Source organism: Chinchilla lanigera, unplaced genomic scaffold (assembly GCF_000276665.1).
Source record: "Chinchilla lanigera isolate Chin_1 unplaced genomic scaffold, ChiLan1.0 scaffold00063, whole genome shotgun sequence".
In the NCBI taxonomy this organism is placed as follows: domain Eukaryota; kingdom Metazoa; phylum Chordata; class Mammalia; order Rodentia; family Chinchillidae; genus Chinchilla; species Chinchilla lanigera.
This window is the reverse complement of record NW_004955464.1, coordinates 5065851-5080011: the sequence shown is the minus strand read 5'-3', so window position 1 is coordinate 5080011 and position 14161 is coordinate 5065851. Positions and strand designations below refer to the sequence as shown.

The window sequence follows — 14161 nt, the reverse complement described above, 5'->3', positions numbered from 1 at the left end:
AAAAACCAAAAAAAAAAAAAACCAAAAAAAAAAAAAAAAGAGGAAGTAATACGAACACTGCCCTGTAGCAGCACCTGTCCAGAACTGTCACAATGACTGCATGAGACAATGGAGTCTGGTGTGGAGTCAAGGCTTAATCCCATTAGGTTCCTTTCCCTTGCTAAGCCAGAGCCTCCCTCCTGCTGCTGTCCTGTGCTGGCGCTTCCTCCAGCCTCCAGGTCTCCTGCCTGCCTCGGCCCTCCTTCCTCCCATCCCCACTTCTGGGAAGCCTTCCCAAGCCAGGGGCAGGGGAGGGTCTGCTTGCCTGTCCCCTCAGCTCCCCAGGCCTGCCTTGGTGCAGCATGGCACACTGCAGTCAGGTGTCCACATGCCCGTCTCCTCCGTCAGGCATCTGGGTCCTCGTCTGGCTCATCCCTGGGTCGCGAACACTTAGACGCCTGGGTGCCAGCCCTCCAGGCAGCTGTCGGTAACAGAGGCGGCTGCAGAGGAGCAAGCAGGGTTGGCAAAGGGCAGGAGCATCCGGTGTCCTCATGGGAACACAGCCAAGCCCTGGCCAAGGCATCAGTGGACCATCCCTGTCCCCTTTCCTCTGGGCCCTATGCCCTTCTAAATGAGAAATCGGGGCTTGTGAGTGTTCTCTAGATGCAGAGCAACAGCCACAAGGCATCAGGAGGCTCCCTCAGAAAAGGTGGCCAAGATGACTTTCACTCAGCATCTGCTCTAGGCCAGGAAGAAACAGGAATAATTCCCATGCCCTGCCCTCAAAGCCCTGGGGACACAGAGGGGAACTCAGTTAAAATGCAGGGCTCAGCCACACTCTTGGCTTGGGAGGCCAAGGCAAGAAGATTGCCCCAAGTTTGAGGCCAGCCTGGACTACATAGTTTAAGGCCAGCCTGAACTACATAGGGAGACCTTGTTTTAAAAAAATAAAAAATAAATAAAACAAAAACCCCAAAACAACAACAAAATAGGGGGGCTGGGCACAGTACTGGAATACTGCGGAAGAATACAAACATACACGAATTGTGTTACGTGTAAAATGGGGAGAAGCAGCTGAACACTGTCATGAGAACGGAGCGAGTTACCGCGTGGCAAGTGCTAAGGCTGGAACCTGCACACAGGAGGTGCCACCTGTGTGGCTGGCATTATTACTACTTACAGTGCTGGGGTTGAGTCCAGGGCCTCCTGAGTGCCAGGCAAGTGCTTTACCACTGAGCCACACCCCAGGCCTGATAGTTCTATTATACACACAACACATGAGAGTGTGTGTGTGTTCCCATAAATACTCATGCACAGAAGAGGACTTGGAAGAATGTACACCAGGTTAGTAAGACTGGTATGTGTGGCAGAGGGCCTGCAGGCATTTTCTTCTTTTTGTCTCTCTCTATTGGATTGGGGGTGTTGAACATGTACTGCATTCATAATAAGGAAAGAAACCAATAAAAGCTGCTTTAAAATTAGACAAAAAGCATGGAGAGGCAAGCAGGATTCATTGTTTTCGTTTTGCTTTGTTTTCCCAATTATAAAGGTAATACGTGTTCACTGCAGATAACTTGGAAAGTACCGAATAACGAAGAAAATAAAAATCACCCAGAATTCCGCCATGTAGAGCTGCTAACATTTCCTTGCATTTTCCTTTCATATTTTTTGTGCAATCAGTTTACAAACCCGTTGTATGTTTTGTATGTGGTATTTGCCACTGGTTGTATAGCCTAAGTAAGCATAGAAAATAATTTATAATATAATTTTAAAATCCAGGATAATAGCCCATCTTTTTTTCTTGGTACTGGGAGTCAAACTCGGGACCTGGCAGGCACTTGTGCTGCTGAGCTGTATCCCCAGCCTAATAGCCCATCAAGTACCTGTAACCCATCCCCGTTCCCCCTGTTATCGGATATTCAGTTGTCTCCAATATTTGCTACTTTAAATATAGATGCCATGGCATGCAAAAGAGTTGGGATTTTGGATTCTTTCTGTATGATAGACTTTCAGAAGTGAATTACTGGGTCAAAGGATTTAAAGACTCTTAGGACTCTTGGCACATACCATCAAACTGCTTTCCATTAGATATGCACCAACGAATGAGAAATCCTTTCTGAGGAAGTTCCTGGAAGGATTTGCCCATGCCAGGAGGATGAGGGCAAGCGCCTTCCAAGCCGGGAAGCAGTGGGCTTCTCTGAAGGGAGCCAGGGGCTACATGGAGTGCCATGAGTGGGATAGACAACTGCAGCAGTATCTGAGCGCCATAGGTATTAGGGTCCCAAACACCAAGTGCACAAGGCTGGTTTCCCAAGCATTGGGGCAGCCATGAATAGTCCCGGAACATGGCAGGCAGTTTTTTCAGTGCCTGTTCCATCTCCTCCCATATCCAATCCCAGAGATCCTCTTGTGATTGGCTTTACACTCAAGACTTTTAGAGTGAGACTCTATGGCCTGAAACATGTCAATCACAGCCCTGCAAAAAGCTGGGGACCTCCTCAGCACTGAGGGAGCTGGCACTGACCTGGTTTGGTTTATAGAAGAAGTCTCCGAAAGGTCCTCGCCAGAAAGCTGTGTCTCCAGCTCTCCAGGATTCCACATACTGGGACATCAGCCCCCTCTGGTAGCACTGGAAGCAAACAGAGGGGGAGCTCAGCAGGACAGGCACGCACTGCATACACACTCACAGGGGCCTTTCCTGCCCGCTGAGGGCTTGCACGTGTGATCCCCTATGATCATCCTCTTCATCCTGCAAGTTGGTGCTGTCCTCTCAAGTTTCAGATGAGCTGCCTAGAAGCTTATACACATGGTACATGGCCAGGCTGGGCTGTAAGCCTATAGGACCGAGGCCTTCACCAAATCTGTGGAGCCCAAGGGTCTGCAGGTAACAGAACCGAGTGAAGGACCAGGTGATGAACAAAGGCAGCACTCGGGCTCAGGGTCAAGGGGGGGCGGGGAGGGTGGGGACAGTGATACACTGGTGAGAGAATGATCTTCTAAGGGGGAGCCACTCTGCAGGGTCCAGTCTTTACTGTGGGAGGTTGATGCTACCAGACCTTCTTTCTAATTTGCTAACAGGAGCAGGAAGTCTGTATCTTTACTTAAAATCTTACCTCACCCTGGTTTTTTTGTTTGTTTGTTTTTGGCTTTTTTTGAGACAGGGTCTCAATATACAGTTCAGGCTGGCCTTGAACTCACTATGTAGCCCAGGCTGGCCTCAAACTCACAATGATCCTCCTGCCTCAGCCTCCCAAGTGCTGGGATTACAGGCATGCACCACCACACCTGGCTAAAATCTCTTGTTTTTAAATGTCAGAAATTAATAAAAAGTTTAAAAACACTGTGCAGGTCAAAACCAAGTACTGTATTTGTGTGCTAGGTGCGGTCGGGGCACCCACTGTAGTCTCTGCATTATCCTATGCCGTCTCTTGGTGTGGAAGGGATTCCTCCATGGGGGTGAGCAGATGACACCGCCTGGGTGCCTGCCTGCTCTGTGCCTGGTGCCATGCTAGGACTGCGGGAGAAACAGCTCCATGAAGGAAGCCATTGTCTGAAACCTGGAAAGGACTTAATGCCTGAACGAATGGATGAATGAGCCAACTAATCCACATCTAGGTGCTGCCTGCACCCGTGTCTCAGATACACACAAAGGAGAGACCACCCAGCACCCTGTGAGCAGGATAAAGTGTGGGGAGATCCCGGAGTACAGTGTAGTCCCAGAGGAGGGAGGTTTGCGCTGGACTGTGAAGGATGGGCAAGATGGCATGCCCTGAGGACAGGAGCAGCGCACAGAGGACTCTGAGCATCACAGTGGCATGCTTCAGGTTAGGACAGCCCCACCTGGGAGAAGCAGGTGGTCACGGTAGGCTGGGGTGAAGGGGAAGCACTGGAGACAGGGTGTTTGGAATGAAGGCTGAAGGAAAGAGCGGGCTTTGGCCAGGTGTAGTGGCACATACCTATAATCCCAGAGCTTGGGAGGCTGAGGCAGGGGGATCACCACGAGTTCAAGGCCAGTCTGGGCTACAAAGTGAGTCCAAAGCTAGCCTGAACTACATAATGAGACCCTGTCTTAAAAGTAATAATAATGATAAATAAATAAATATAGAGTGGGCTTTGGTCTCCAGAGCTGCTTTTGAGCACAGCCACCTCTGATACCATCCTTGACTTCCACGGCACTGTGTGTGTGTGGTGCTGGGGATCATGCTAGGCAAGTGCACTATCCCGAGGCATGCCACGTCTCTTCCAAGGAGGACACAGCTTTGCTCCTGCTTTGCTGGAGGCTGCGTGCCTCTACGCACTCTGGTTTCTGGCGCCAGCCTGGGAGAGGCACAGCCAGCCATGGCCAGAGAGGTTCTGCAGCACAGAAACCACTAGGGAGAAGGGGAGGATTCTTCTGTGTCCCCAGCAGTCACACAGAGCCTGGCTGGAGCAAATGCTCAACACACACTAGTGAACTACAGCTGACTAGTTCAGTAACTTCTGTCCTTCCCCCTGTGATATTGCCCAAGGGGCCTTTGAGCTTCAGTTTCTTCATCTGTAAAATGGGGATAATGTGATCTACTTGTGGTTATGAGGTTGAAACAAGACAGTGAGAATAGAGCCTGCTATCAGTGGCCACAGGTCTCTGGGAAGCAGAAGCCCTCTCTCCTTTCCATCCGGGAAGGTAAACCCACACACCCTGCCGCTTTCTCAATTTGCAAAGGCATTTTCAGCTCTTCTCAGCCAGCAGCTTAGGGATAATGAGGGCTTCCTGCAAACGAAGGAGAAAACCAGCCTTGCAGCTGGGAGGGATCCAGCTGCTCTGGAGAACTGTCTCCAGGCTTAGCCTCTCGGCAGAAACACACCCAGACAGGCAGCGCGGGGAAGCGGGCCATTTGGAGAGGATTTGCGGAATCTCCCAGACAAACATCAGTGTGCAGAAGGGATCCCATCCAGGCTTATGTGTGAGGGAATAAATACTCATGCTGGTGGGCAGGAGGGAAGGCGGAGCCTGGCGCAGTGCAGGGGTCTGCAGTCAGGGGCCGGGACTGCCCACCGCAGCATTTCCTCCAAGCTATGGACCTTGGTCCTCCGGGGCCTCAGCTTGTGGCCAGTGAAATGGGGTGATGACGCATGTCTTGTAGGGGAGGGTGGGATGTGAGCGCTCTCCTCTAGTACTCCTGTTGCCTAGGACTCCACTGGGGAAATGATGGTCTAGAGCTATGCATTAGGTTGACCCACATCAAACTGCTATTTCTGTGAGCAAGAAATGTTAGAGCATCAGCAGTTCAGCAGCAGCCGACCTAATTACCTTCTCCGCATAACGGACCTCTGTGACTCCTTATGCGCGTGCTGCCTAGTCCTCCCCTCTCTCGAAGGCATTCTGCGCCCAACCCACTTTGCTCATCTCATCTCTGTTACTGCCCCACAGCCATTCTCTCCTCCTGCCACTCGGGTTAGGTACAATTCCCAGACCTGTTCTGTGTCTCCCCTCCCTGTGTCTGTCCCTTCAGCCTGCAATGCCATCCCCTGCCACCACCAATCTGTACTTCTTCAAGGCCCGCCTCCAGCACCCTGCCTACCTCCCGGAGAGGTGGGGTCACATTGGCTTCCACCAGGAGGCCCTATGCACCTGACCTGAGCCCGATTCTGTCCATGTGCTCCCTGCCCCTCGTCTCGCCTTCTGCTCCGGGAGAAGCGCTGACTTCCCTGAATGAGCTCACTTGCCACTCACTGTCCATGCTGGCCCCAGCCCTCTGAGCTTCCTCCCCACGTTCTCCGTCTTCTGCAACCCCTACCGACGCAGCAGCTGCCAGGCACTTCCTTGTACTCTCCACTGCCCTGAGCTGGGCTGGGCCTCCTGTCACAGCGCCTGTCATGCTGTATTGTCTGTAGCCGGTCATTGTCCTGGGTGGGTTCCTGCAGGGTAGGCACAGGGTCTGACTCACCTCAGGCCTCCGGCACCCAGCACACAGAAGAGGCAAGAGCTCATCCCACTCCCCGTCCTGGCCTGGAGTTCACTGTCCAGTGGGTAAAATATCCTGGGAATAGGTGCCCTGCAGAGTAGCGCACCCTCCCCTTCACCTGGCCCCACTGCTCCCTCAAGTCTGCCTCCTCCCTTGAAAACCCCAGGTGGGAACTGCTCCATCCCAAAAGAGCTGGCAAGGGAGGCACTGGTCCACTGCATCAGACAGCACCCTCCACAAGTGCCAACTCACCTTAATTAGAACTTCGAAGTATCCTTCTGCAGTGGCAGGGCTGATGGGAGTATAGGCCCTCTGAATTTCTAAGTCTTCCACTATCCCTCTAGGAAAGAGAAGCATACTGTCAGGCAGTGGTCAGCTAGGCATTCAACAAACCCTCATTCAGTGCTTCCTCTGTCCGGCTGGTAAAAGTAAAACTGAAGTCCAGTCATCCCTAGAGGACCTCACTAGGGATGGTGAGGTGCTGCAGAAGAGCACTGGGCTCACCACCACCACACATTGCTTATGAGACCCAGACAGGCCTTTTATTGTCTCATCAGAACCCACTGCAGAACAGAAACAACTATCTATGTTCTGACTGTGTGGCCCAACGGCAACAGCAGGAGGAAGTGCTGCCAAAATGTACCAATGGGCTGAGGCTCTCGCTCAGCGGCAGAGGGCTTATGCGGTGTGCGAGGCCCTGGGTTTGGGCCCTGGCACAGAAAAAGAAAAAACAAAAACAACTAACCAAACAAAGGAAAAAATACAGAAAGTGAACTGACAGTGCAAAGTATCTTGGGGTTTTTCCTGACCTCAACTATAGAGTGGTAAAGAGAAAAACAACGGCCAAGATTTATAGAACACTTACTGCCAGGAGAAGTGCGCTTGGAGGATCCTAATGCGGCCCTCATCCAAAGCCCTACCCCTGCACAAATCCTCTCCACAGTGCCAGGCACAGTGGGTCAGGGTCACGACCAGGAACAGCCACGTGCATTGAGTGCCCACCACACATCAAGCGTATTATACACATTATCTAATTATACACATTATCTAATATATACACATTATCTAATTTCACTCAAATTATAGCACAAATGCAGAATCTGGTGGCCTAAGGAGAGTCACTCGCACAGCTAGAACTTCCCTGCTGACTCTGAGCCAACCTCCTTGCTGTTGCTCCGCCTGAGAGCATCCGCGCACGTCCCTCAAGTTCTGTGCCTGAAAACTCGCCTCATTCAGGTGCAAAGAGAGAAAGCAGGCCTTGTCCCCGTGCACCAGCAGCAGGGGAGCCAGACACTTAGGAAATTCCCATGAAACAAGTGAGGTAAACAGGAACAGAACAGAGGACATGGGTTAGGTGGAAAGAGCACCGACGTCAGCCCCCACAGAGGGTAAAGTGACAGGCTTCAGAGGGAAAACTGCTGTCACCTACAGAACCTCAGGTACCTCCTGGAGTTGTGACGGCAGGATCAGGTGCTGACACATGCCAGTGGGGACAGGAAGGGCAGCCATTTATGGAAGAGGGAGTAGTTTGCCAATGCTTAGCGGTGAGATACTGTGGGTAAGACGGGAACTGGGGTGTGAACCATGAGCTGAGACAAAGGGTCGGGGGAGGGAGTCTGGGTGGAAACAGTGTGCTCTAGAGGGCAGGTGAGTAGGGCATCACATGCTCAGACATGTGTGTGTGCGTGCGCGCGTGTATGCGTGCGTGTGCACGCGTGTTACGATACCACCAGTGTGGCAGAGAAGATGGAAGACAGGACCTCATCTAGAAGCAGGGGTTCTGGGCATCTCTAGTTCATGGATGGAGGGTTCCACGGGGCTGTGACCCACTCTGTGGCTCCTCCTATCCCCTGGAACAGTGAAATTCAAGGACTCCCAGCATGGCACAGGCCGCAAGGAGCTGGACATGAGCATCAGGGGCCACTGTGAGGCAAGTGGCCGCTCTCTCCTGGGTCCCATCGTGTTTCTGGCCGTTCCTGCCGCCTCCTCTCACCAGTCCTACACACTCCAGTGTTTTCAGTGTCTCTTCTTTGCACACACACGCTCCCAAATGCCAATGAACTCTGGCGACTCTCAAGGCCTCAGACCCACAGAGCCGATGGCCTGGCAAGTGCTCTATCTGAACATCCCGAAGGCTCCATCCCTGGGAAGGGCCAGGGTGGGATCAGGAAAGAGAGCACTAAAGCAGGCAGGAGGAACCTCAAAGGCAACACAGGAGCCAGGCTGTCTGGGTTTGAATCCTGGCTCCATGATTTATTAGGTATATGATTTTGGCCAAGTTCGATGTTCTCAGTGACGGCATTCTTTCTATCAATGGGTGCTAATCAGATTAGGTTAAAACCACAGGCTCTAGAGCCAGAGTGCTTGTCTTCAAATTCTGGATCTACCATTTCCTAACTGTGTGCCCTTGGCAGGTTCCCAAACTCCTCTGACTTCAGTTTCCACTGATGGATGCTAATGGCCCCTTGTTCACTGGGCTTTGTGAGGCTCACACAATCATGGGTATAAGTGCACAGAACTGTGCCTTGCCTGTAAATGCTAGTAAAGTGCTCATTTGTCTTGAAAATGTACCACCTTGCTCCATCCCGCAAACCCGCTGAGTCACACATGACTATTTCTATTTTGAAGATGAAAAATGGAGCCTGAAAAGAGGTCAAGCAAGTTGCTCTGGGTCATCCAGCTAGTCAACAGCAAAGCAGGGCAGCAAAGCTTTGGTGCGTTCCCCCCACTGCTGCCCCCCGCCTGAGTATACCGTAGGACAAGGTGCTGCCCGGGCCGCAAGCCAAGCTGGCTGTTCCCAGGCAGAGCAAACCGGACACAGTAGGTGTCGTTAGTGAGTTTGTCCACAGCACTGATGCGGAAAGCCAGGAAGTCTTCTGGGTTCAGCTCGGAGGGGCAGCTCTGCAAAGGGAAAAGACCTGATGGTAGAGGCTGAGCTCAAGGGGTGCACAGCATCCTCCCTGCTTTCCTATGAGAGCTGTCTCAACCGGTAAGCTCTCTGCGTGTCACAGATTGCAGCTCCAGTTTACTTCCCTCCGATCCAAGAATGCTAGGGCACTGTACATTGGGTTTACCCTGCTCTTAAGCCGTCTGTGTCTCCCCTCAGCCCCAGAATCAAGCACAGGCTTTTTAGCTTACACTCAAGAGCCCAGTGGATGAACCTCAAGCCTCATTTTGTCTCTCATACATCTGATGCCTGACTTCTCCCAGAACACCTGCTGCCCCTACCTCTGGGCCCTCAATGCTCAAGGTGAGCTCTCCATCCAGAACACTTACCTCCATGGTATAAGAGACCTGCTCACCCTGCCGAGGTGTTAACTCCACACCAGCACAGTTGAGCCTTTCAAGATGATCAAATCCAATACGCTTTATTTCATATTAGGAAACTGAGGCTGAGCAGTAGTGGCTTACTTGGCCAAAGTCACACTGTGAGCAGGGACTCAAATTTATGTCTCAACCCATTGTCCTTACCATTCCACCCCTCCCTATACCTCCTCCATAGGCCTCTGAATGCCACGACTCACCAAGTGCTCTCCTAGAAAATCTCCACACCCACAGGAGTCACTTGACCTGGGACTCCCCTTGTTGGGCCAAGGTGGGATACCACCTCTGGAGCCCCATTACAGCTGTATCCAGATGTTCCCCCAAAGCCTCATGTGGTCATGGATGGGCTTCTTCAGAAGTGGCTGGCTCTAGGGTATGTGATGCTGGGGTTAGGGGTGTCCTACCCTGGATGTGAGTGACACCTCCCAGGGGGCGGGTACCTGGATAAAATGTAAAGGCAGGCTTGGCTGCTGCTGCTACTTTGCTGCTGGCTGCCTTCTGCCTGCCATGGACTGTTTCTCCTCCGTGACGCCCCTCTGCCACACCAGCCTGCCTTGGAGCCAGCAATTATGGACTGAAGCCTCTACAAACTGATATAGACCGTTCCTCCTTTAACTTTGGGTATTGGGTATTTTGTCTCAGCAATGAGAAATATAGTAAAAACAAACCCTCATTACCCATGGTAGCACCAAGAGTGTCACAAAACCAACAGCAACTTTGCCTCCACCATACCAGTTCCTACACCACACTGCTCATGCAAGCTGAGGTGACCACCTGTTCATCAGCAGCCAGAGCATCTGATCACTCTGTCACAGCTGCCACGGCTGCCAAGAGCACTGCACTGGGAGTCAGGAGCACCAGGTTACCCCCAGCTGAGCTACTGCCCATCTGTGCAGACTTATGCAGGTCATCTGATCTTCTGGCTTTCAATTTCCTCATCTATAAAAAAGGGGTACTTGTTCCTGATAAATGTCTGGAGGGTTCATAAGGGTCAGATGAGATAATAGAAAAACATTTTATGAAGTGTAAACTGCAATCAAAATATAAAATCTTTTTCAATTATTCATTAAACTTATTAGGTTAAATATGCTATTTAATAAATTTACAAGAATCATTTAACTATTTCTTATAATAAGTAGAAACGCCTACTATTTACTGAGCACCTACTATATTCCAGAGGCTTTACATATTTAGCTTAGGAAATCCTCATAATAACTTACGAAGTATTAACAACCACACTATTCACATGAGAAAACTGAGGTTTAGCCAACTAAATGATAGGACCAAAACCACACAAGTGTCTGAACTGGGGCTCAGCATATACTATTTCTATTATACTCTTGTGGGTTTTGTCCTTCTTCTATGCATTGAGTTTCTTAGGGTTGTAACCCTGGCATCTTTATCAACAACTTCCGTGCACCTAGTACAGGATGTGGTACTTGGCAGAACTGGGAGAAACTCATTTGTTCAACAAATAGTTATTGCCTGTAATGCCAGCTGCTGCTCAAGATGGTGAGGAGAGAAGAATGAGCCAGAGACTCCTTCTCCTATAAAACTCACATTTTAACAAGGAGATATGGACAAGGTACATGCAAACAAGTGCATCTAGAAGGTGCCTGGTGCTACTGAGAGTTAAGAAGAAGACCTGGGCTGTGGCTCAGTGGGAAGGTGCTTGCCTAACATTTATGAGGCCCTGGGTTCAATTCCTAGCAAACACACACACGCACACACACACAGAGCCAGATTTGAGCAGTCAGAAAGAAGTGGAGGAGTAAGCTATATACAGATGAAAGCAGTGAGAAGGAAAAAATCCCAGGGGCTCCCCAGTTACTGGTAGAGGTGCCAAGGCAGAACTATAAGGAGACATTTAACAAGAATAGATATGGTCACATTTTAGAGTTGTTTTTTTTTAACTGCATTTGTTCAGAATCTAAGATCTATATAATCTGTAGTTTAGGAACCACATGTGTAAAAATAACTACATTTTGGTGCAGTTCAGGCCAAACTGTGATAGCCCAAAAGTAACAATGGGGCCAGGCTGCATTAACAGAGGCAGCAACAGAAAGAGATGTCTCTACTCCACAGTGGTCAGAAGGGACAAGGGCGATGGCAACTCACTCAGAGGCAGGAGACCAGGATGGGGACAGATTCAAAACTAGACCCATGCACAGTGTCAGAGGAATGGGTCCTTAGTTTCCCAAACTATAGAATATGGAGCTGAACTCTCTAGTGTCAGACATCTATAATTGTAATCGTGAACCATCATAAACACTACACTGAAGGCTTAGATTGTCTGATCCAGATGATAAAGTCCCTTGGAGTTCAGCAAGGGAAGAAAAAGTAAGGAACAGAGAGGAAGAAATAACAACGCGCTCTATTTAACTAGTGTGTACTTTCGGTCATTTGTTCCACGGGGCAAAGACTGTATCTGTCTTGTCCGCTCTCAACTTCTCAAGAGCTCATAGGGCCTGGTGTATATTGGGTACTTGGCAGGTATTTATTAAGTGATATAAATGTCAGGCTTATGCCGCACATCACAAGTGCTTACCTCCCTTCTACAGATGGAGAAATGAAGGCATGGAGAGGTTGAGAGACTTGGCCTCCAACCACACAGCTGCTAAGAAGTCTGTTCCAGGCCTGAACTTTGACCCCAGGGTTGCCTGCTTCCCGTATGGGCATTCTTTTTTCTGGTGTTCAGAGAAGGCTTCCAGACCAAGTAAACGCAGCCCCCATGGCCCTCAAGTCTAGGAAGCAGCCTCCTCACCTGTGGCTGTTTCCCACTCAACAGGCTCCTGTCGTTGCTCGAGTGGGCCGCCTCCCACTTTGCCAGGTCTCGGTGGTAGAGGTCAAACACACAGGGCGAGCAGCCACTGCCGCAGCACTGGGAGGGCAAGGGTTCCACAGGCCGCAGCTGCAGCCAGGCTTCCTCAGCACCCTCGTCCTCCTCCCTCTCGTCCATAGTCAGCGGGGCTTAGGCAGCCTGGGAGGAACACCTGTGTGCTCTTCCCAGTGCAGGTCAGGCTCTGTGAGGCCCCCGGCCCAGGCCCTGGTCCCTTGCTGCCGTGGGGGAAGAAAAAATGGGGGTTATGCTGTTGTTTCCTCTATTTCTCACCTTCTCCCCAGGCGTGCAGGTGCCAGGCTTTGTGTAAGCACTGGGACAAGAACGGGTGAACCATGGAAACTACTGTCTGGTGGGGTGCACTTACCACTTACTACCACTAGTTTCCTCTGTGCCAAATAAATCTTTTCATAGTAAAGTGTTTGGCTTCAGAAAACCTGGTTCTACTGCACAGAACTCTGTGAACTCAGAAAAGTTTAGCAGGCTGGAACCCTTACGCAGACTAGGACAGCGTCTTCTTCTTTCGGTATTTTCCCACTGAGCCCAGCCGGGTATATGGCAGGCTCCCAGCAGCTGGTGAGCGTTCATTCACTCTACAAATGTGGTCTGGAGGGCTGCAGATGTGGCTCAGTGGTAGAGCACTTGTCTAGCATGTGGAAGGTCTTTGGCTTGATCTCCAATACTGAAAAACAAATGAACAAAAAAACAAAAAGGAAACTTCTAAACAAATAGGGTCTGGGAGCCAGGCACAGGAATAGGTGCTGAGAGGTAACAGAGACAAACAAGGTAAGACAGGCCTTCCTCACAGAGCTTCACAGCCAGCATGCTGTTCCAACAATCCAGTCTGCTTTAATTGTGTGCTATGTACGGGTATGCATTATGAGTGAGTGCAGTCTAGTCCCCTGTTTACACCCATTTCTTACTCTGTGTGGTTCTGGGGTCTAAAGGGAGAAAAAAGAAAGAATCCTGTTAACTGTAAACTGCTAAATAGTGTAAAAGCTAGGGGGCTGGGGATTTAGCTCAGCGGTCCAGCGCCTGCCTGGCAAGCGCAAGGTTGTGAGTTTGATTCTTGGTACCGGCGAAAAACCAAAAAAAAAAAAAAAAACAAGAAAGCTGGATGCTTTCTCTCAACAGTGTAAAAGCTAGTTCTATCAGTCTCTGCTTTGAATTTACCTTTCCATGTTGTAAGAATCCCTGCTGTTTTACAAACTGGTGAAGTTAGCCCCGTTAGTCATGAATTTTAAAGATATGATCCACACCTCCTCTCGGCCTCTGTCTTAGTGTATCAGGTGCCATCTTCAAGTCACATTCTGACAGATGTCAACTCTGCCTGGCTGCCTCTCTCAATCTCCAGACCTTGGCTGGAAGGTCATCTTCCTTCAAGGCTTCCCTGAACCGCCCCTTCGTTGCTCTCTACCAGCCTTCTATTTGTTTTGCATTCGTTTGCTAAATACACATTTACCACGTGCCAGACACTGTTCTAGGTGCCCGGGACACAGGAGAAACAAAAACCTCTGCACTCCTGGCGAGTCATTAAACAAAATCAAAATAGGCAGCGCTAAATCTAGAGAAAAGTATCCGGAGAGAAGAGACAGGAAGTGGGTATTGTTTTCGTCGTCTGCCTGCGTCCCGTCCACGTCTCCTACTAAACTCTAAACTCTACAGGTCACACGTTGTATTTATCATAAAAGCACCCACAGCAGGGAGAAGCGGATGATGAAACTAAGCATGCACTACGTACTGGGCACTGCACGGGGCGTTAGGCTAGGCACTGTACTACTTTATTTTCACAGCAAGGGGCATTGGGGTCTTGCCCCAGTGCAACGCCTTGTAAGCCGTGCGGCATTCTGAGCTTAGCTGTGGAGTTCCGCGCTCTTGCTCTGCCGCGACCACTCACCTAAACTCCGCAAATTCCCTCCTTGGAGGATCTTCCAGAGTTCCCTCCATACCCACCCCCTGGGAAAGGGGTGAGTCTTCAGCGGGCCCACCTATAATGAAATGAGAAAAGCTTGCGGGGTGGGGACAGGGCGAGGCATTCTTGACTGTGATTGGTTGAAGTGGCTGCCACTCACAA

The 14161-nt window shown here is 50.4% G+C and overlaps 1 protein-coding gene across 3 annotated transcripts in view; it reads right to left on the bottom strand.

The window, feature by feature from the left end:
* Positions 1 to 14077, bottom strand: part of LOC102003847 (NADH-cytochrome b5 reductase-like) — a 22034-nt gene extending 7957 nt beyond the window's left edge. Inside the window, exons 1-6 of one of the 3 annotated variants that reach the window (XM_005398531.2) lie at positions 13985 to 14077; positions 12455 to 12769; positions 12013 to 12305; positions 8677 to 8825; positions 6177 to 6264; positions 2504 to 2608 (exon numbers count right to left, since the gene is read on the bottom strand). In XM_005398531.2, coding sequence (XP_005398588.1) covers positions 2504 to 2608; positions 6177 to 6264; positions 8677 to 8825; positions 12013 to 12207 — 537 coding nt within the window. In that variant the 5' untranslated portion in view covers positions 12208 to 12305; positions 12455 to 12769; positions 13985 to 14077. The remainder of the gene's footprint in view (positions 1 to 2503; positions 2609 to 6176; positions 6265 to 8676; positions 8826 to 12012; positions 12306 to 12454; positions 12770 to 13984) is intronic. The other 2 variants (XM_005398530.2, XM_013521665.1) reach the window with 2 other exon arrangements.
* Between the last annotated feature and the right edge of the window lie 84 nt (positions 14078 to 14161).